This window comes from Strongylocentrotus purpuratus, unplaced genomic scaffold (assembly GCF_000002235.5).
Source record: "Strongylocentrotus purpuratus isolate Spur 01 unplaced genomic scaffold, Spur_5.0 spur5_scaffold_15, whole genome shotgun sequence".
Classification (NCBI taxonomy): domain Eukaryota; kingdom Metazoa; phylum Echinodermata; class Echinoidea; order Camarodonta; family Strongylocentrotidae; genus Strongylocentrotus; species Strongylocentrotus purpuratus.
In genome coordinates, this window is record NW_022145600.1 from 1,335,920 (window position 1) to 1,358,959 (window position 23,040).

Sequence of the window (23,040 nt, forward strand, 5' to 3'; positions counted from 1 at the left end):
ATAAAAGTGATTGATTACTCAATTTACTCTTATCATAACATTCCCAGTAGCGCAATTTGAATTTAGTAAAGAGTCAGATTATGGTGGATTTAAAGTTACTTTTAAGATCAAAGCTTTAGCCCTTTAATAAATGTATAAAACCCGTTTTCTGTTGAGAGCCAGAAGGGCATTAAATATGTAGTAAAGACCGTTAATACTACTGGGCCAGAAGGGATTAGACCACACAGCAAGGTCACTGACAGGTGGCTATCTTATTAACTCGGCTCTCAACTAACATAAGAAAAAGAGGATCATGGGGGACCATCAGGCACCGATTGGGGAAGTTTGCTATACAGAGGGAGCAAGTAGCTACAAGTAGGACAGTGGGGCTTTAAAGTCTATATATGTCTGTTAATGCTCTTCTGAGCTCGTATTAAAGGATATTTATATTGACATTTTCTGTTGAGAGATGGAAAGGCATTAAATATGTGTTAATGTACAAATATGTATGAGTCAATGCCCTTATGAGCTCACATGAGACGATATGTATTTAGACATTTTCTGTCATTTTGTATTTTTAGTTTCTTCATAATGAGGATCTTGAAGGGAAAAAGCAACAGCATCAAAGCTTTAAGATCAAAGCTTTAGCCCTTAAATAGATGTATAATATCAGTATTGAACCAGGCATTTAATCTATGTTAAAGTACACATTTATATGAGTCAATGCCCTTCTGAGCTCTCAAGAGATGATATGTATTTTGACATTCTTTGTGATTTTGTATTTTTAGTTTCTTCATAATGAGGATCTTGAAGGGAAGAAGCAGCAGCAGATACAAACCTTAGAACACACACTGGAAAACCAGAGAGGAGTAAGTCAAATACAGATCAAATCAACTATTAACCAGTTACCTATGAGAACCAGGTGATGCTGTATAAAGCCTATGGGAATTAAAGGGTTTAGTAGTCAAAGGGTTAGCTTTTTAAATTACTCTTTCCCCTTGATATATCATCATCTTACAGTATCACATTTTTATGTAGCAGGTGTGTTATGTCCCCATTGACCCAGCATGCATCTTGTTTAAACAATTCAAACGTTACAGAAAACCATTTCTAGTTGTGCCAGTTTATTGAGGTCGTGGCACCTCCCCATTTCAGGCTTTTGAGGCTTTATATTATTAAACAGCACATAATTATGGGACTCCACCATGTCTGAGTCTCTGTTCAGGGTCACCGGATGAAACCAACTCTGGATCTCATCATCTTTTTTGTTTTGTTTCTAGCATCATGACAAGACTGTAGGTGAGAGGAAACAGACCATCACTAAACTGAAGCATGTCATCCGTCAAAAACAACATGACAACTCCACACTGGACAGAGAACTAGAAGAAATGACTGTCATGGTCTCCGAGAGAAAACACATCAATAATGTCAACGGTGAGAATATGTAGCATAACTAAGATTGATCATCATCATTATATTCATTTGTCATTATAATTACTATCATCACTAGTTAACTATTTTATCTCCATTGGATCTCCCCAACCAGGTGTTAAGCCTGTCTGCACTGCTTGTATCTACTAGCTTGCACCCTCTATATAGCAAACAATTCCCTTTTTCTTATGTTAATTGAGAGCTGATTTGATGAGATAACCACCTGTCAGTGACCACGGTATAATCCCTCCTTGCCCAACTAGTGCAGACAGGCTTTAAATGTTTACCCAGTAGGATGCAAATGTTTATGGTGTTGAATGTGTAAAATGGTTCCTGGCCAGAATATTTTCTAGGGAGCAGAGATTTTGCACTATCACTATTATTTACTAATGTAAAGTGCTTTGAGCATGTTTTTGCAAAGGCGCTATATATGTATATATCAATATGTATGTATGTATGTATGTATCATATATGGAATAGGAATTGCATCCTATGACCGATGTAATAATGATTGGAATGTATTTAGCACTATAGAAACATGATAGTTAATATTGTACATACATGTATAATTTTTACCTTTTTTTCTTTGACCTTTCCTCTCACAGCTGCGGCAAGAAGCGATACAGGTTCTGCCAAGCGGATGCAGGACATTGTCCAGAGACGGAAGCTGGTTGACCTTGCCAAGGCGCAGGCCCAAGAGGTCGCTGTCCTCAGAGCGGAGGTGGAGAGACTCCGTATGCGTACCTTCCCTGCACTGGTACAGGTCGAGCGCTAGATCCTCCAGAAGTCAGGGGTCAAGGGTCAGACATATGACATTTTATGTTTTTCTTCACATTTCCACAATTTGCATTCGTATGTCTCTGTACTATTACAAGTTGACAATCTGATTTCACAGGGGGTCTAGGTTCATGATTCATATTGGACTGTTTATTTCCTTTGGATTTTGTTCTACCTTTCATTCTATGTTTTCTACACTGGTGCACTTGGAGGGCCAGATCTTAAGGGGGTCAACGTTCAAGGGTCATATACATTGCTTCCCCCCCCCCCCCCAGTTTTCAGTTAGTCAAGTCAAGTGCCTTTCAGAATGGCAGGGTACGTTTAGGGGAAGTCATCACAATACCAATAAGAAGACTGGACAGAATTTCAAACAATATCACATTGCAACCTTTATGTGCGGGTAATACTATGACAATTTTATTATTGTGACAAATCTGACAAATTTGCCGTTATATTCATGAAATATGTGAAATGGTATTTGTTAGAAAACCTATAGTGCTGTTTGCAACCAGTATGAGATAAAGTACATATGTCGTTGGTTGCATGAATTTCTTATTTCACACAAACTTCTGGACTTTGAAAGTAACTGTTTTCGCTAACGTTTGTTCACTGTTTTTAAGAAAGAAATATGTGAAGTAATATTTCTTCTGACGAATGAAACAATATGTACAGAAAACCTTTGAAAATTATAACTGGATTTTGACTAATGATAGTTGGTAACAGATGGTCATTCTGAAATACAAATACTTTTGTAAAAAAAAGAGTGATTAAGTTAATTTGCAGCTATCCACAAAGTATAGCAAAACATTACTTGATTATATACCAGGCTTACCTTCTATTTTGTTAAATCATTCTGTTATTCTTTACCACAACGCTGGAACATTTTAGAAAAATGCCTTAAAAGAGCCTGCTGTGTGGAAGGAACCATAACATCTATCTAAATCTATGTATATAAGTTCTTGCACATAGTGTGATTAGTATTTTGGTTATTGCTTATCATAATCAACCCCATTTTATATACTATTTAAAAAATGAAGTATATGTCTGTCCATATTCCACTCCGTCCTTGACTATTGTAAATAGAGACAATATTGTATTGTTTTGTTTTAATATTATTACAAATATGTTCATTAAATAATATAAACATATAGAGCTGTCATATTTTATAAATATCTTATTTTGAGAATTGACATTCCTTTCAATTCACATTCATCAAAATTTCAGAATGTAATATATTATTGATCCTATATCAGAAAATTTGTCTAAGTATATCTAAAAATATTTGTTATATTTGTTAGTAGTACATGTATGCAATCTTATTGAAGTGTTTTGGTTTCAATAAAATTTGTTTGCTTTTGGCACATTGAAAGCCTAGTTGTCCTTTTTTTCTTTCTTCTTATTTGGTGCTATTCATCATAATATAAGGTTACATCTTGTCTGACAAATTTTTGTGATTGAAATGAGAATAGGATGTATAGCATTGATCATGATATCATCTTTTAATGCTTACCATAAGTCAATTTTGAAGCATAATACTAGGATCGGTTAGATCATCATGGATGTATGAATATCCAAATCAGTTTTTCAGATTTTGCTACAGAATCCTTGTCTCTATTTCTTCCATTTTTTCTCTGTCTCTCTCTCTTATAACTCTGTTTCTGCCTTTGTAACTGTGCATTCTCTGCATCTCTACTTTCTCTCTTTCTCTCATATGTACTTCAAACTGATGGGGAAAATACATTTGCCTGCAAGATGGTGATTCCACCGTTCTAGTTATCTTATCAGCAGATAGGAAAAAAGATTGATATAATACAATATCTTTCCTCCCATCCTATTCCAAAGAAGAAAAAAAGCTTGAATTCGTGAAAGCATCTTGACTCGATTAAACTTGACTTAGAGGCATTGTTTGACAATATTTTCAGTTTTACAAATCTGAGATACATGACCCTATGTGTTATCAGTGTCTGTGATATGGTGTAATATTGAAGCCCTAAAAAAATGGCGCTTCAAAAAGATCATGAAGTGCCTCAAAAAATAAAGATCTTTGACCGTTTTACCATACCCATTTTCACCAATAGACTATTGTTTCCCAATGGATTATTTGGATTCCAATCATAAATATCTTGCTTATCAGACAGGCAGTCGGCTCGTAAAAGTCATGGGATTCCTGACTGACCTAAAGGTTTATAATTATGATTTCGGCATGAGCTAAATCCAGGGTTTCGTTTAGAATCTGAGACGATGATACCCAATCCCTTTAAGTTGGTCCACTCATTTACAAGGTGCCAAGTTTGAATCTGAGATGATTATGTAACAAAATTGATAAATAGTTTTGAGATCAAGATGAGGAGTTGATTTTATGCTTTCATGATTTTGTGTCGTCATTCAGTTCCAGGAATCCGGTAATTTGCATGGGAAGAATAAATTATAGTTGGCACTTACCAAGGATTCATGTAGTTGCTCAACTCATTTAATAAGCTTTCAAGAATACTGGTTCTTAATAGGGTTGCGTTTCTAACACAAGTCATTTAGATGGCGTGGGTTCGTATCCCACTGCTGCCACCAATGTAGGGTTGCGGTTCTAACACGAGTCATCTAGATGGCGTGGGTTCGTATCCCATCACTGCCACCAATGTGTGGTTGGGGTTCTAACACAAGTCATTTAGATGGCGTGGGTTCGTATCCCACTGCTGCCACCAATGTTGGGTTGTGGTTCTAACACAAGTCATTTAGATGGCGTGGGTTAGTATCCCACCGCTGCCACCAATGTGGGGTTGCGGTTCTGACACAAGTCATTTAGATGGCGAGGGTTCAAATCCCACCGCTGCCACCAATGGAGGGTTGCGGTTCTAACACAAGTCATTTGATGGCAAGGGTTTCGTATCCCACAGCTGCCACCAAAGTAGGGTTGCCGTTCTAACACAAGTCATTTCGATAGCATGGGTTCGTATCCCACAGCTGCCACAATGTAGGGTTGCGGTTCTAACACAAGTCATTTTGATGGTGTGGGTTCGTATCCCATCCCTGCCACCAATGTAGGGTTGTGGTTCTAACACAAGTCATTTCGATGGCATGGGTTTGTATCCCACTGCTCCCACCAATGTAGGGTTGCGGTTCTAACACAAGTCATTTCGATGGCATGGGTTCGTATCCTACCGCTGCCACCAATGTAGGGTTGCGTTTCTAACACGAGTCATTTAGATGGCGTGGGTTCGTATCCCACCGCTGCCACCAATGTAGGGTTGTAGTTCTAACACAAGTCATTTAGATGGCATGGGTTCGTATCCCACTGCTGCCACCAATGTAGGGTTGTGGTTCTAACACGAGTCATTTAGATGGCGTGGGTTCGTATCCCACCGCTGCCACCAATGTAGGGTTGTGGTTCTAACACTAGTCATTTAGATGGCGTGGGTTAGTATCCCACCGCTGCCACCAATGTAGGGTTGCGGTTCTAACACAAGTCATTTGATGGCAAGGGTTTCGTATCCCACAGCTCCCACCAAAGTAGGGTTGCCGTTCTAACACAAGTCATTTCGATAGCATGGGTTTGTATCCCACAGCGGCCACAATGTAGGGTTGCGGTTCTAACACAAGTCATTTTGATGGTGTGGGTTCGTATCCCACCCCTGCCACCAATGTAGGGTTGTGGTTCTAACACAGGTCATTTCGATGGCATGGGTTCGTATCCCACCGCTGCCACCAATGTAGGGTTGCGGTTCTAACACAAGTCATTTTGATGGTGTGGGTTCGTATCCCACTGCTCCCACCAATGTAGGGTTGCGGTTCTAACACAAGTCATTTCGATGGCATGGGTTCGTATCCTACCGCTGCCACCAATGTAGGGTTGCGGTTCTAACACGAGTCATTTAGATGGCATGGGTTCGTATCCTACCGCTGCCACCAATGTAGGGTTGCGGTTCTAACACAAGTCATTTAGATGGCGTGGGTTCGTATCCCACTGCTCCCACCAATGTAGGGTTGCGGTTCTAACACAAGTCATTTCGATGGCATGGGTTCGTATCCTACCGCTGCCACCAATGTAGGGTTGCGGTTCTAACACGAGTCATTTAGATGGCATGGGTTCGTATCCTACCGCTGCCACCAATGTGGGGTTGCGGTTCTAACACAAGTCATTTAGATGGCGTGGGTTAGTATCCCACCGCTGCCACCAATGTAGGGTTGGGGTTCTAACACAAGTCATTTAGATGGCGTGGGTTCGTATCCCACAGCTGCCACCAATGTAGGGTTGCGGTTCTAACACAAGTCATTTTGATGGCGTGGGTTCGTATCCCACAGCTGCCACCAATGTAGGGTTGCGGTTCTAACACAAGTCATTTCGATGGCATGGGTTCATATCCCACCGCTGCCACCAATGTGGGGTTGCTGTTCTAACACAAGTCATTTAGATGGCGTGGGTTCGTATCCCATCGCTGCCACCAATGTGGGGTTGCTGTTCTAACAAGCCATTTAGATGGCATGGGTTCGTATCCCTCTTCTGCCACCAATGTGGGGTTGCGGTTCTAACACAAGTCATTTAGATGGCGTGGGTTCATATCCCACAGCTGCCACCAATGTAGGGTTGCGGTTCTAACACAAGTCATTTAGATGGCGTGGGTTCGTATCCCACAGCTGCCACCAATGTAGGGTTGCGGTTCTAACACAAGTCATTTTGATGGCGTGGGTTCGTATCCCACAGCTGCCACCAATGTAGGGTTGCGGTTCCAACACAAGTCATTTTGATGGTGTGGGTTCGTATCCCACCGCTGCCACCAATGTAGGGTTGCGGTTCTAATACAAGTCATTTTGATGGCGTGGGTTCGTATCCCACCGCTGCCACCAATGTAGGGTTGCGGTTCTAACACAATTCCTAGCACTCTTAAGTACACAGAGGCAGCCCAGCAGACATGTTGTCAGATTGATAACTACTGGCTAACTGACCAGGTTTTAATGTCTCATTGCATTACTGGATTCTATGTAACATTCCACATTCATTACATGCAAATTAGAAGAAATAAAATTGATATTCATATAATTACACACATGAATTAATCAACATCACAAAGTTTCTTGAATATTCAAACATAAACACAAGGTATATATTGACTATTCATAGTATATGTAATTTATACTTTAAGCTTGACTACATCTGGTGAACATTGAAACCAATCAGGAAAAGAGAGATAGATAGATGAAAGGATGGTGGATAAAAAGGGTGAATGTGGATGAGGGAGGACCTATTAGTATAAAAGTGATAAATCATGGATATAAAGGGGAGTTAAAGAAGTTCAAGATAAATCCCTACAATTGCATTGTTGTTTAGGATCTGTTCAATCAAGACATTTCAATTCACAGAACAGAGTGACATAGTTTTACTTGAAGATCTGAATACATGTGCATTGAACTTGCGAACAAAATTTAACAGCTTTCTACCTGATACTAAGTTAAAATTACCATACGTTTATATATCAACATATCAACTATGTACAAACACCACCACAGTGGCCATGCAGTTTATCAGCTGTCAATTAATTTTTTTTTTTTACTTGAATATATTTTATGCCTCAATGATTGTTGATGATATATTGACATGTAATGATGGGTTATAGTGCTATCCCTAGCAATGTCTTAATCGGTATCTTATTTACATGAATCAGCAACGTGCAGAAGACCTAGGTCATGACAGATCTGACGATACAAACTTTAAATAATTACTTTACAGCAAGGGGGACAGATAGGAAGGGAAGGTAGAGATGAAAACCGTCACAATTTACAAAATGTATTAATGGTAATAAGTATAACGTTAAACTATATCTGAAAATGTCTCCACATTTATAATATATGCATGACAGTACGTGTATGGATAACTGTAGTAAAAATACATTCAATGTACTATCCTTACATGAGTTTGTAGGCCTATATGGCCGAGTATAATAGGAAAGCATAATAGAGTTGAGGGAAATATATGATATGATGATAATAATAACATTACATTTGTAAGGCACCAAATTCACATGAAATCAAATACTCAAAGCATATATCATATATTTTATGCGACATGTTTTTAATGTGGTACAGTCATGCTCATTTATGTCAATCTCGGAACAGCGATATAACCATCAGAGACGACGTTATTACAGAATTTAAGAGAAAGAGAGAGAGAGAGATCAAAGACATTTATAAAAGCAGGGCCTTCAGGAAGAACAGCATTGAAGTTGATGAGGCTTCTCTGGGTAAGCAATATTAGCATTATGATAAAACAGCTCATACCTTCATATCATTAGGGAGTGTATTTTCAGGAAGAATGTCATCGCAAGCATCGGTGCTAAAAGCTTCATTAACAAATGCCGGTTCGACTTTCATGGTTACAGCAGATTTGTCATCGACAACCTTTCCGTCATTTATTGGTCTGATAATCTGGCGAAGTAGCATACAAGTGACGGCAACTCCAATCGAAAAGAAGAGCGTAAAGAACACTAAAAGTGTAATGATCCCGGCCTGCCAATCGAAAACCTGAACGAGCACGGAAACGGCCATCATGATCGCGTAGGTAAAGATAACACCACAGATATAAAGGATCTCGACGACTGTGCTTGGGGGTTGGAACGGTTCATCGTACTTGTCACCTTTGATCTTTTTCTCGACCCACAAGAAGAACCACATGACCAACCAAGCGAAAAGAATCCCGACGTATTCGATGGCGGGAATCCGCACCAGTTCGTTAAGGCGCGACCAGTAGCGTCCGTCGCCGTCTGGTAGGACAAACCCGTAGATGCATATCCCGATGATGAGATAAACCGTAAAAGGAACAAAGCGACACCACTTGGGGATTTGCTGCCAGAATGGTAAACCAAAAAGCTGCGTCATGACCAATAACCAGAGGAATCCAAACATGAACATGGGATAGAGGGTAGGAAGGAAGTTTCCTGTCTGCCAAGCTACCACGGTACCATGGATGATTACCCAAGCCTCTAGAAGGAGACGCCAGTAGCGGTTGAGATGGACCTGAGTGAACATCAGACTCCCCTGCAGTAAGAACATCCAGGTGTGCGTGAAACCCATCACATGGCCGATGGTGTTCTCCATAGGATGATGCCAGAAGGTAAAGACAGCACCCCAAGCAAAGACATAGCCATGGTACTTGCGGATCATCGCCTGCGGACCCCAAGGAAGTCTCATCTTATTGCTTATCTTACCCTTGTCATCCTGAGATGGCCATCCGAAAGCCATCCCGCGATTTCGGTATTCCAACATCAGGATGAAAATGAGAATAATGATGGCAGAGCCTATGTTGCTTGGACTTGAGACGTCCTGGGCCAGAGAATCGTAAGTCCAATGGGTCTGTCCAAGGTGAATCAGATGGAAGACCATGTTTCCGATCAAAGCAACCAAGTTGAAGTTATTCAGCTTGGAAGAATACCGTGGCACGTTGGGATCGGCGTAAACCGTCTTCTTCTTCTGAGCGTAATAGATGCAGGACCAGACAAACAGTTGATGCGAGGTGTAACAAAGCCAAGGTATAATCCTCGTGAGAGCAGTGACCTCGACGGGCTTCAGTTTCCAGTAGTACCATCGTGATGGGGCTCCTACGCCGCATCGACCAATGACACCGGGCTCCTCCACGTATGGTTCTGAGAGGAAACGCTCCGCAGAGGTTTCACTTGTGTTGTGTGTAAATCCTGAGTCAGCGTCCCATCCTCTGGCATCCCCGATAAACACCACCGCTATAAGCAGGAGAACGATGAAGATAACACCTAGCATCCAGGCAATCACATCAGTCCTAAATAAAGGTTTAGTCTGCGGATAGAACAGAAAGGAAGATAACGTTATTGAACATGTATTTTTCAATTTTTCATTTTTCATTTTTCATTTTTCATTTTTTTGTTTTGTTTTTTTGTTGGGGGGGGGGGGGGGGGGCGGATGGGGGGGGGGGGGGGGGGTTGGGTGCAGAGAGGATGAAGAGGGAGGAGGGGGAGGGGGAGCTTACCCCAAAACAAATATAGCATCTCTAATGACAGGTTTCTGCCATTTTCGTTGTCTTTGAATAATGCGCATTCCTTGCGGACCAAATCTGCTCTGGAACATTAAGACTTGTGAAAGGTTTGTCCGATATAGCTAAACTAGTGCATACATAATTGATGAGAGTGATAGTGTCATGTTAGAACAGTTACATGAATGTTCTCGTCAATGCATACATCAATGAAGAGAAGTGAAGCTATGTGCAGAACATTAAGCATGTTTAGGAAAGTTTTAATGAAAGTAGAAGAAGTATTTGTTAGGTTCTTTTTGAGGAAAGTTCGCCCTGGTGTGATTATAATGATTTCTTTTGCTTTTATCATCGCTATCAGTATTTGTTTATATATATGAGGGATTACATAATCATGCGTACCTACACAATAATATGACTATCGAGCTCTACGGAGTGTACAGCGGATCGGGTTCTCTACGTGCTATTCGTGCGTTCTTAGTGTGTGTCTAATGCACAGGGCTCAGCGATATAACTTCTGGCCAATCATAATGCTGTATATCAATGACGTAGCGCTGCATCATAAATACTGTTCTCTAGTGAAATACGACTCTCAATGGTGACATAGCTTGATGGGAGGGGGGGGGGGGATTTTCCTGGGGGATAATTGTTTTCGGGGGGTAATTCTACGGGGATGATTTTCCTTGGGTAATTGTCCAGAACGTCTCATCTCATTCCCTCGTTCTCATGTCTCAGTTCTTGGTAGCTAGCAGTACCTTCAATTGGCAATGGTGGACCGGAGATTATTGAATTGTACACTACACGACTTGATGTACTCCACAATATGGGTACTGAGAGCCTGATTTACAGTGCAACTATATTTATTGTCCATTGCATACATCCCATCTTTCTTCATCCTATTATTGTAACATTGCATCTTTAATACACATTATTAATTCATGGGTATCGTAGGGCTTGGTTCATTAGAATACCAAGTCTGAAAAGTGATATAAACATACTGGGAGAACTGGAGTGAGCTCAGGCATCCCGAATGTTTTGGACTATGTGACCCTTGACCCAAAACAGTATGTAGGCCTAACTGTTAATTGTCTTTATACCCTATTGTTAATCTAATTTAAATTATCCCCTTTGAATAGGGCTGAACAGTGAACATTGAAGGGAGGGGGTGGGGCAGGTCCATGGATGGGGGCGAACAAGAAGCCAGGGGGGGGGGGGGGCTGTTACGAGCTTCACTCTGTAAACAAGTTATCCCCTGCATTAATTAGGCCGCTATATCCCAATCCTGAATGAGAGTTTAATTACCCACGTACAATTTAGATAAGATCCATGGTCCCCAATGAATCTTTAAGGACTATAGGGCGGTTCGGCAAACAGCACACCATTCTCAAACTATGAGTGTAAGCTTTAAAGGTACTATGTCCCTTTTGCAGCCAACCTCAAATTCTGTAGAACTTTGCAAGAATTATGAATATGTCATGTATGTCCTATCTGTGAAATGTAAACGTTAGCAGTGTCCTCATATTCAAATTATGCAAGGAAACCCGTTTACTTGCTAGACTTCACTGTCAGACACTATTGAGTGACTGACTGGCTTTTTTTCTTCTTTGGTAATAACATAAATGAAAAGAGTTGTAAAGGGTACATGAGCAGTTGTCTACATCAATAACCCACTTCTTGTGATGGCCAAGATTAAACTGATTGAATCTTTGCGCAGCATAAAACGTATGACCATTCGGTACAATTGTCTGAAAATCAAGACTATTACTTTTGGGCTCTATAGCCCTAAAGTCGATTTGACAACTAATAGTCGTTATTTTCCCACTTGAAGACATTTTCAAGCCCCACCTTTTTTATGGAAGTTCTAAATTAGTATTATCTTTCAAATTCAGTTGGAATTTAACTTTTTCATTTTTTTGGCCTGCAAATGGGACATAGTACCTTTAAGCCCTTTTGATGTTTGAGCAAAGAGTTAACAGCTGATAACTCCTTGGTTTGAACGTTTCCCAAATGTTAGCCCTACGTTTATGGGGGACAGTTGAGCAAACGTTGAGGCCATAAAAGGAGGGATATGACAGGTACGAGGCATAAACTACACCAGCCCTTTGAACCAGAAGGACAATACACCATGGTGATGGACTGCATTAACATTTAAAAAATAAAGACAAATTATAAGAAGAAGAAAAAGAAGAAGAAAAAGAAGTAGAACTGAGAAAGAGAAGACGAAGAAGAAGAAAAAGAATAGAAGAAGAAGAAGATGCAGAAGAAGAAGAAGAGGAGGAAAGGAGAAGGAGAAAAAGAAAAAGAAGAAGAAGTAGAAGAAGGGGGAGGAGAAGGAGGAGGAGAAAGAGGAGGAGGAGGAGGAGGAGAAGAAGAAGATACATACCGTTTTCTCCTCGCCAACTTTTGAGTCTTTTCCAGTGGCGTCCTCCATGTTTCTTCAATAACCTTCCCCTATTAAAGAGAACAAGAATACAGGATGTATCGTATAGGCTACGTATTACAATATTATTTTTGAGGGTAAAAAACAACTTACGGCAACGGTTCTAACAAATATTCTGCAGAAAAATGTACTATGAAGATTTTTCAGTTCTCTTACCTGTCAAGTAAAAATAATATGCTGTATATTCGCCTGAAGGCTGCTTGTAATATGCTTGAATAGAAGAATGTAGATCCACGATCGTCTGGAAGAATGATATTTTGAAATACGCTTGCTATCTTCTCTGAAAGTCGACAATACGTATACAAGTCCAAATAGCCACAAGACGGGATGCGGCAAGCACAATTTGTGTTTGTCCTGCGAAAATAGGTAATGCAGTTCGGATCGTTACAGCTAGTCCTGTGCTCATTAAATTTTATTGTCGTTATACAAACAGATACTGATTTATGCCGTTACCATACTACACCACACGTTCCACAAGTAGTTATGGCGGGGTGACCAAAGATCGCGCGTGACCAAAGTTCGCTTTCTCAAAAAATCGGTAAGATTTCGAAAATCTGATATCACCAATGGAAAGAGGGTCATAAAATTACCCAGAAACGAAATTTTCTTTAGAATTGGGTGCGAAATTGTGAAAATATTGACAAAAGATCGGCAAATTTTGCAGTTATTTGCGTCCGTTCCGAAAAATTATCAACTTACCGATAAGGGTCTGGAAATCTTCATTTTGAGATCAGAAATCCTCAAAATTGTAAGTAAAGAGTGGTACTAACTGATTGTACGATATCTTGCCTTGCAAATTATGATATTACCTTATTTTTGATGGAACGCATTTTTTTGATAAATCAACTGTAAACCACCGTGCGTGAAGTTAGGTCTCATTGTTTTTATGACTTTTTTTAGATGCAGCGCGCACGCACGATCGGACATCGAATTTTTAGATCGCGATGTCTCCGAAATTCTTCGACGGTAAATTTTTCTAGTTGAACCAATCTGTAGTAAAAAAAACTTTGCCGTCCATTTGGTAATAATTGAAATAAATAAAGTTGTGTAGAATGTGAGAAATCATAGATCGAATATCACATTTTGTAATATGTTCTAAAATGTCCGCGAACTTTGGTCACCCCTTCATACATAATCACCCATCCATACAGTTTGAGATAACTTGAAAAGGCGACCTTTATAAATGTAAAAGGAAATAGATTATCGTTTTTTTCTCAATATTTCCTCATTAAGCATAACGAATCTGCATAATCATCTTTAGTTTCTATAAATTAAGCTGCATGAAAGAGACACAAATGCATTGGATATATCCAGGCTCACATAGTTACCACATATTTCAGTCAGTATCTCGAAGTGGTTTCACGTTGGTATACTACTGACCTTCCCAGAGTCTGTATCTTATTTTAGGACTCATCAATTCATTTTAATGGAAAGCAGAAAATTTAAACTTCGACATAGATTTAAAGCGACAACATAATACTGTAATCGACAAACCAAATAAAAAAAAGTTTATGAATGAAAGAAGTAAAGAATGGTTTTGTGACTAACGCAAGAAATATATTTGTATATATATTTAAAGATTTCTTTTTATTCATAGTTACCGTATAGGTACTTAAACAAATTATTGCATGAAAACACGTAGTAGATTTGTAAATTGATTCAGCTTAGAATGTATACTAAAAATCACTGAAAGTTTTAAGAGAGATCATGCATTTCAGTAAGTGTCCCCAATAGCCGGCCTCTTGTTGATCCCTACGTATATTGTATTTGGAATTCATCTTTATTTCGCAAGTGATTTAATTTGCAGATAATTTTTTTTTTTAAAGCCCACCTACACACTAAGAAATAAAAGTACAATACTGCTACTGTAGCGGCGCGAAACTTGTATAGCGCCATCTGTGGCGTTAAGAAAATTTGTGCAACAGAAAGCCTAGTCAAAGGCATCAGACTTGATGTTTGTTACCATAGAATTCATGACTTTGCTCCGGATGAACAAATAGTTGGTGAGCTACGATACATGATTACTGTAGATAACTGATTTACTGTCAAATATATGAAACTAATTGTTTCATACGATTGTTCATTTCCTGTGAATTATGTGCAAATAGTGAGTTGATTTTGGATGATTAACGCAACGTTATGTACAGAAGCCTATGTGTTGCTATGGGGCTATGAAACGCATTGCACCCAGGTATGTGTCGTGCATAAAGGGGTTTATTCATATAAACAAGCTCTAAGATGGTGCATGATTTAATTAGTATGATATGTTATAGTGACTTGCACAGCTTGTAAGAGTTAAAAGAGGTTAATTACCATTATAAGGAGTGTGTAGAACCGTTTCTGAGGGAATATTATTGATGTCAGTTGTATAGGGTCTGGAATCACATAGACTACTTTGTAATTGCTTAATTAAGGGGGCATTATGAAGCCGTATCTGTAGAACACCGTGCATTACAGGCACATTCTAAGCACAGGAATTTATGAAGATATATATATCAAGCAGAGACATAAATGAATACACTGTATAGCTGGATAGTTACATTCTTTTTGGAGTTTATTTCGTATATAAACATCACGTTTTACGTTTATATGTCAAGAGTATTTACAAGATTCACTGTAATGTAGACAGGGTTACATGCATTTAATTCTGTTTATATGATGCATATGTTTATAATGCTTTGTTACTTTGTTGTTGTTTACAGTGAACCGCTAATTGGATTGCTGATTTGCTAATGATGATGATTCGCTATTTGGATTGCTGATGATGATTCTCTAATTGGATTGCTGAATCGCTAAATGAAGATGACTTGTTACAAAAGAACCGAATAAAAGAAAAATAAGAACTCAACAAGTCGTTTGCAACGTTTCCTTTATTGGCGCGTTCACACAAAAGTTCACAACTAGTTCTAGATGTCGGAGAAGGTCCAAGCAAGCAACCAGCATGAGGGGTCGGAAGCTGGAGAGCCAAAGAACGGCGTTGACGGGGATGCAACGGCAAGGAGTGAAACCAGAGCATCCAGGGACACTGAAGTGAAATCGATGGCCTCCAGGGCGAGCATCTCCTCAAGCGTGAAGATGAGAGAAGCCGAGGTGAAGCGGCAGCTTGCTAGGATGAAGGTAGTACAGCTACAGAGAGAACATAAACTAAAACGAGAACAGTTTGAACTCAACGAAAAACTTGATAGACTCAAGATTGAAAATGAACTTGAGAACGCCGAAGCTGAAGCAAAATTGTGGCAAGAACATGAAATAAAGCCACAAGAACTGTTACAAATTCCAGAAGGTCAAACTCAGCAAAGAACTGCTGAATGGTGTACAGGGAATGTTGTACCGGTAGATATTTGTAATGAGAATCAGGATGTTACTTCCCAAAGAGTGTTGGGTGAACATACAATGCCAAATGCATATACATGTAATAAGAATGTAAATTCTGTAGAACATAATTTGTCAGAGATGATGATGGCAATGCACCTGCCCAAACCTGATATGACTTGTTTTTCCGGTAACCCTATTGATTATTGGAGCTTTTGTAATTGTTTTGATGTTAACATTGAGCACAAGGTGCAAGATAACAGGATGCGACTAACCTATTTAATACAATTTTGTACAGGCAAGGCAAGGGAGGCTATAGAGAATTGTATTTTGTTACATCCCGATACTGGATATTCAAGAGCTCGTAGCATCCTACAAGATCAATTCGGACAGAACTACATAGTAGCGAAGGCACACGTCGATAAGGTGATCTGCCGAGCCAACCTGCGCCCAAGTGACAGTCAGGCCTTATGGGATCTGGCCAGAGATATGAGGAGATGTCAAATGTCCACATCACAGATGGGTTATTCAGCGGACATGAGCTCAACGGACACACTGCTTAAGATACAGAGCCTTCTGCCTGTTCACCTACAAGCCAGGTGGGCATCTAAGGCTCACGTAGCCATGGAGCAGTCTGTAATTCCCAACTTTAGCCACATGACAGACTTTATCGAACAGGAGGCTAAGATAGCAAGCAACGTGTTCGGGAAGAATATCGGACAGTCATTCAAGTCAAGTTCAAGTGCAAAGCGACAGAAAGGGAGCGTGGGAGGCAGAGCTTCATCCTTCGCAATGGAAGGAGGAACTGACAGGCCTAATAACAGAAAGGAGGCATGTCCATGCTGCAAGAAGGAGCACCAGTTGGAAACCTGTTTCAAGCTAAGGGACTTGCCTCAGAAGGAGAGATTCATCTTCCTAAAGAAGAGTGGCATCTGTTTTAATTGCCTTAAGAAGGCACACCTAGCAAGGAACTGTCCCTCAGACTCGACCTGTAAGAAAGAAGGATGCAGTCTAAAATGGAAACACCACACATGGTTGCACTTTGAAAGGAAGGAAAGCCCCAACCAGAAGAACAATGAAGACAGCCCAAGTCAGCAGAACGGGGCTGGAGTGACAACTGGTGTGGAATGCCATACAATTAGAGGAAGAGCTGACGTACGCTTAAGAGTACTTCCTGTGAAGGTGCGTCATGGAGCCAAGGAGGTTACGACTTGGGCACTGCTTGATGAAGGAAGCGATACGTCCCTTTGTGAAAAGAGACTTGCAGAGGAACTGGGAATTGTCGGAGTCAACAAGGAATTCAGGTTGACTACAATCAATGGAATGAACACTCCAAGGAAAGGAATGGAAGTTAGCATGACCATTCAAGGCTTGCAAGAAGACACTAAGATCGATGTGGACAGGATGTGGACTGTTGATGTTCTACCCATATCGTCCAGAAGTATACCATGTCAGGAAGATGTCGATAAGTGGCCTCATCTTCAGGGCATTCAACTAGTGACAGCAGGCCAAGCAAAGGTTCAGCTCCTGATAGGAGGGGACACCCCAGAAGCATTCTGGGTAGAAGAAGAAAGGAGGGGTCAAAAGAAAGATCCCTATGCGATCAGAACGCCTTTGGGGTGGACGTTTATTGGACCTGCATCAAGCTCAAGTCACAGAAACTCGTACGAAATTCACCACATCTCAGCTGAGGAGCTTCAAAATCAAGTGAAGCGGTTTTGGGAGATGGACTCTGGTCCAGGAGATGAAAGAGTTGGTGAATCAGTAGAAGATGTCGACACCCTCAGGAACTCAGCAGATGATGGTTCACAGGGTATCCCTGCAAGAAGCCTGGATAGATGGCTTACAGGACCTGAGTTCTTGTTACAAGAAAAGGAAGTCTGGCCGGAAGATCCAGCAAGTTTGAAGAAGGAAGATGTACCAGAACTTGATCTTCAGAATGACAGTGAGGTGAAGAAAACTCATGTCTACGCTACCAGCTCACATGACGAGATAGATGATCTAATGACAAGGTACTCATCATGGGATCGTCTGAAGCGAGGAATTGCATGGCTACTACGGTACAAGCAATACTTGCGGTCCAAAGGAACGGGCAACTTGGCAGAAAGAGGAAGCTTGACAGTTCAGGAATTGAACAATGCAGAGGTCGAAGTAATCAAACACGTACAGAGACGCTCATTTCCTGATGAGTACGTGAAGGGGATAGAGAAGAAAACCAGAAAACAAGGAAATCCCCTTGAGAAGCTGAATCCTGTCATGGTTGACGGACTGCTACGAGTAGGAGGGAGATTAAGCAAGGCTCCTATTCTGAATGACGAGAAACATCCAATGATTCTTCCCAACGATCACCACGTTACCAAGCTTCTAGTGGTTCATCATCATCAGAAGGTTGGACACTGTGGTATGGGTTCGACATGGACCTCTCTCAGAGAAAGATTTTGGATCAACAAGGGAGGTGCTACAGTCCGTCACACCATAGGTAACTGCTTCAAATGCAGGAAGCGTAATGCTTCAAGAGGTCAGCAATTCATGGCTGATTTGCCGGAAGAGAGAGTTACTCCGGGAGAACCACCTTTTACGAATACAGGGCTTGATTACTTTGGCCCATTCCCGACGAAGCATGGTCGCAGTACACAGAAGAGGTATGGATGTATCTTTACATGTTTATCTACCAGGGCAGTGCATCTTGAGATGGCTTATAGCTTGGAGACTGACTCATTCATACAAACACTGCGTCGCTTCATCAACCGTAGAGGTCAACCCAAGGCTATATTCAGTGACAATGGCACCAATTTCAAGGGGGGTCAGAAGGAGCTAAAGGATGCTCTTGCAGGGCTGAATTCCGAGAGAGTGAACCGATACCTCACACAGAAGGGCATTGCATGGCACTTCAACCCGCCAGGAGCAAGCCACATGGGAGGTGTATGGGAGAGGATCATACGGTCAGTGAGGAAAATCTTGACCAGTCTCCCACAGCAGACGCTTACAGACGAAGCGCTACTTACCCTCTTCACAGAAGTAGAGGCAATATTGAATGGAAGGCCTCTTACTCACCTGAGCATGGACTCCAGAGATGATGAGCCATTGACCCCGAATCATTTGTTGTTGCTTCGTAAGAACCCAAGTCTGCCACCAGGGATCTTTGTGAAAGAAGACTGCCATCTACGGAGACACTGGCGCCAAGTCCAGTACCTAGCAGGGCAGTTTTGGACCCGATGGGTCAAGGAATACTTACCCCTGTTGCAGCAACGTCAGAAATGGACTAGACCAAACAGAAACTTTGAAGTCGACGATCTGGTTCTAGTGGTCAACGAAAGTACCCCTCGTGGACAGTGGCCCATCGGAAGAGTGTTAACGACCTATCCAGACAAGCGTGGACTTGTAAGACAAGTAGAGGTTCGAGTAGGGCCTCGATATTACAAGAGGCCAATTTCAAAGCTGTGCCTCTTGGAAGCCAATGTAGAGGCTTCTTCCTAAACACAACGAAGGTTGTTATATATGATGTGAAACATTTATATGTTATTGTTCAAAGAATTTCTAACATTACTAACTTGCATGTATGTCACAGTTTGAATTGTTTATGCAAACAGTTTTGACAAGATTTGTGAAAGTTAAATGGATGTTTGTTTTTGCTTACAGATATTTTACAGGTATCGTCATTGCGTTAATGCATACCAAATGTTACTGTAATTCATTCATAGTTTAATGCATGCCGCTTTATGGTAATGTAGAAAATGATTTAAGGATAGGTAACTCATTTGGGGCCGGAATGTAGCGGCGCGAAACTTGTATAGCGCCATCTGTGGCGTTAAGAAAATTTGTGCAACAGAAAGCCTAGTCAAAGGCATCAGACTTGATGTTTGTTACCATAGAATTCATGACTTTGCTCCGGATGAACAAATAGTTGGTAAGCTACGATACATGATTACTGTAGATAACTGATTTACTGTCAAATATATGAAACTAATTGTTTCATACGATTGTTCATTTCCTGTGAATTATGTGCAAATAGTGAGTTGATTTTGGATGATTAACGCAACGTTATGTACAGAAGCCTATGTGTTGCTATGGGGCTATGAAACGCATTGCACCCAGGTATGTGTCGTGCATAAAGGGGTTTATTCATATAAACAAGCTCTAAGATGGTGCATGATTTAATTAGTATGATATGTTATAGTGACTTGCACAGCTTGTAAGAGTTAAAAGAGGTTAATTACCATTATAAGGAGTGTGTAGAACCGTTTCTGAGGGAATATTATTGATGTCAGTTGTATAGGGTCTGGAATCACATAGACTACTTTGTAATTGCTTAATTAAGGGGGCATTATGAAGCCGTATCTGTAGAACACCGTGCATTACAGGCACATTCTAAGCACAGGAATTTATGAAGATATATATATCAAGCAGAGACATAAATGAATACACTGTATAGCTGGATAGTTACATTCTTTTTGGAGTTTATTTCGTATATAAACATCACGTTTTACGTTTATATGTCAAGAGTATTTACAAGATTCACTGTAATGTAGACAGGGTTACATGCATTTAATTCTGTTTATATGATGCATATGTTTATAATGCTTTGTTACTTTGTTGTTGTTTACAGTGAACCGCTAATTGGATTGCTGATTTGCTAATGATGATGATTCGCTATTTGGATTGCTGATGATGATTCTCTAATTGGATTGCTGAATCGCTAAATGAAGATGACTTGTTACAAAAGAACCGAATAAAAGAAAAATAAGAACTCAACAAGTCGTTTGCAACGTTTCCTTTATTGGCGCGTTCACAGCTACGATTGCAGTTATTAAAGGGAATTAACTTCAAACTACATGTTAATCAAAGATTGTAGGCCATTTAAAACATATGTACATATCATACATTTGACGAAAGGGAGGACGTAACTCTACTTCAGAATCTTTTGCAGCGCTGAGTATTTTCAGAACGTCGCAATTAATTGTGTTTGTGCACGGCTCTTTAATTCTGTCACTTATCGCATGGATTCCACCGCTATTGTCTACGTTCCCCTGATGTTAACTGTAAAATAGGGATCACTGCAGATCACATCGTTTTTGCTGTCGTATACTTGTACTTTTTGTCCAGAAATTTCTCCACACATAGCTGCTACCTATATAGCTTGACTCATTGCGATTGGGTTGGTCTGGAAACCAATGAAACGATTTCCCCTTGGTTTTCGAGGAACAATCAATACTACCTTGGCAGTACACCATGTTTGACGTGTAATGCATATAACGCTGCGCGCTGCGCGCTATATCACTTTTCCTTGGGATACGTCACAACCCGGAAGTTTATAAACAGATTTCCAGGAACTCAGTGTTGTTTTGCTCTGCCTCGTAATGTTATGAGCCAGAGCAAAATATGATATTATTTGGCCTACAGCAATGCTTAAAAAAAACCAAAAAACACATTGATCAATTTCCAGATGTGGGGTGGATTACCCTTTCAACTTAAGTTGGTTTTCAAAGGGGTCCACACTTATATCAAAATGAAACGTTGTTCAATCTTTATGTCATTATCATACTTCATATTCGAGAAGTTAATTCCCCTTTAACCTGTTATTAATGAATGAATACTTGGAATCCAGTCTGCATACCTAACTTGTTGTTATGTCGGGCAATCCTGGCACAATCACTGAGTAAATACTGTTGACCGCTCACATCGATTGGGTAGCCCCAACAGAAAAATGAAAAATGAGAAACCGGGACAAAAGTGACCACGTCCGATCGTTGTGAAATATGTCGTCGTCGTTTGAAAGGGACTCGGGTCGTAATCCAGGAACAACTGACAAAATATAATCTGCATCTACTCAACAGCGCAACGAAGACTAGGAATGTCCACACAGCATGGTCCAGCGATGGCCGGGTTATAGCAAGAATAACAGCCAATAATGGAAAAAAACGATGAATAGAATAATCCAGAGTGAGAATGACCTCCGTTCCTCGTGAACAGTTCAGTGAATGTATACAGTGTGAGTCAAAAAAAAGTTTACACTTAGAAAATTGCTAATTATTTAAAAAATCATCTATGAACAGTAAATTATTATACATCTTATGAAAGAGTATTTTATCCCGAATCATTTAGTATCATTTTGTGCCGTATATGTGTTCACGCTTAGATGAACAGGAGGCGTTGTTTGTGAGAGTGCAAAAATCGACTTGCGCCAAAGTTGCTTATGTGATGTTTGAATAAAACGATTGGCATTTGCGTATTAATTCGGTCTTTGCAGATCTAAATAACATCCCTTACACAATCAATCATGCCACACGTATCAAATATCGAATATCAAATATCAACGAATATTTGTGCGGGCGCATGTGTGTGTATGTGACTTTGCTTCTGCAAAAAGCATTATGCAATGCATTACATTTGATACATTCAATTCATTCTCTCACTCTGCTAATCCCAACATAATACATTCTGTATGCATCACTTTGGCGCAAGTCGATTTTTTGCACTCTCGCAAACAATGCCTCCTGTTCATCCAAGCGTGAACACATACCACACAAAAATGTTACCAAATGATCTGGGATTAAACACTCTTTCATAAGATGTATAATAATTTACTTTTCATAGATGATTTTAAAAATAATTAGCAATTTTCTAGGTGTAAACTTTTTTTTGATCTAAACTTTTTTTTTGACTCACACGAGCGGAACTTTTATGCCGTAATTTTCAGATTCTACCCTGCTCTTCTCGTATTGATTTGAATTTGAAACAGAAACTTCCTTTTCATGAATCGTATTCAATTCGATTTTATTAGCTGTAATTTTACACACAGACTATAAATATTTTCCAACATTAGCTTTTTAGCATATTTTACAGGGAATTTTTTGTAAACGCTTTTAGATCTTAATGGTATTATATTTGTCTTTACTTAAATTAATGTTGATTTTCATGTGTTTGTTGTATAAGCCAGTAAAACGAATCAAAAAGCTCTTGCATGTACAAAGTGTGGGGAATGGGTTCTATTCACATTAAGTGTGACCGAATGTCATTATGTAAATATAACGATCCACTCAAGGATTTTGTAGATTGGCAATGCCGAAAATGTTTGATACAGGTACTACCATTTTGGGATAATATTGAAACTGATGAG

At 40.1% G+C, this 23,040-nt stretch overlaps 3 protein-coding genes and 1 long non-coding RNA gene across 6 annotated transcripts in view; 3 read left to right on the plus strand and 1 right to left on the minus strand.

The window, feature by feature from the left end:
- LOC590682 (cilia- and flagella-associated protein 43) overlaps positions 1 to 3,556 on the plus strand; it is a 30,934-nt gene extending 27,378 nt beyond the window's left edge. Inside the window, exons 33-35 of one of the 2 annotated variants that reach the window (XM_030985315.1) lie at positions 768 to 848; positions 1,260 to 1,413; positions 2,016 to 3,556. In XM_030985315.1, the coding sequence (XP_030841175.1) occupies positions 768 to 848; positions 1,260 to 1,413; positions 2,016 to 2,185 (405 nt within the window). In that variant the 3' untranslated portion in view covers positions 2,186 to 3,556. Of the gene's footprint in view, positions 1 to 560; positions 654 to 767; positions 849 to 1,259; positions 1,414 to 2,015 lie in introns of those variants that run through there. The other variant, XM_030985317.1, reaches the window with a different exon arrangement.
- A 3,541-nt stretch (positions 3,557 to 7,097) lies between these two features.
- LOC100889585 lies at positions 7,098 to 21,599 on the minus strand. Of its 2 annotated transcripts, none has more exons than XM_011682656.2 (3): positions 21,538 to 21,599; positions 12,555 to 12,622; positions 7,098 to 9,981 (listed from the first exon to the last, which is right to left on the minus strand). In XM_011682656.2, exons 2-3 carry the CDS (start codon positions 12,600 to 12,602, stop codon positions 8,449 to 8,451), a joined length of 1,581 nt encoding a protein of 526 aa, XP_011680958.2. In that variant the 5' UTR covers positions 12,603 to 12,622; positions 21,538 to 21,599; the 3' UTR covers positions 7,098 to 8,448. The 2 variants fall into 2 exon arrangements, with proteins under 2 accessions (XP_011680958.2, XP_003727874.2); XM_003727826.3 differs by lacking the exon at positions 21,538 to 21,599 and adding an exon at positions 12,768 to 12,974.
- On the plus strand, positions 14,484 to 15,462 carry LOC115923956. Its single transcript, XR_004064091.1, has 2 exons — positions 14,484 to 14,614; positions 15,314 to 15,462. It is a non-coding gene; the product is annotated as an uncharacterized LOC115923956 (long non-coding RNA).
- On the plus strand, positions 15,633 to 20,714 carry LOC105438717. The gene is made up of 3 exons (XM_030986389.1): positions 15,633 to 16,140; positions 16,232 to 19,830; positions 20,530 to 20,714. The coding sequence occupies exon 2, from the start codon at positions 16,413 to 16,415 to the stop codon at positions 19,398 to 19,400; it is 2,988 nt and encodes a 995-aa protein (XP_030842249.1). The 5' UTR covers positions 15,633 to 16,140; positions 16,232 to 16,412; the 3' UTR covers positions 19,401 to 19,830; positions 20,530 to 20,714.
- Positions 21,600 to 23,040: the final 1,441 nt, after the last annotated feature.

What these genes read in the sequence shown, in the direction of transcription:
- LOC105438717 (XM_030986389.1), top strand. Translation starts at nt 16,413, where the DNA reads ATGAGGAGATGTCAAATGTCCACATCACAGATGGGTTATTCAGCGGAC.
- LOC100889585 (XM_011682656.2), bottom strand. Translation starts at nt 12,602, where the DNA reads ATGGAGGACGCCACTGGAAAAGACTCAAAAGTTGGCGAGGAGAAAACG. An exon ending in AAGTTGGCGAGGAGAAAACG is followed by an intron (nt 9,982 to 12,554) that starts GTATGTATCTTC and finishes TTCTATCCGCAG; the next exon opens with ACTAAACCTTTATTTAGGAC.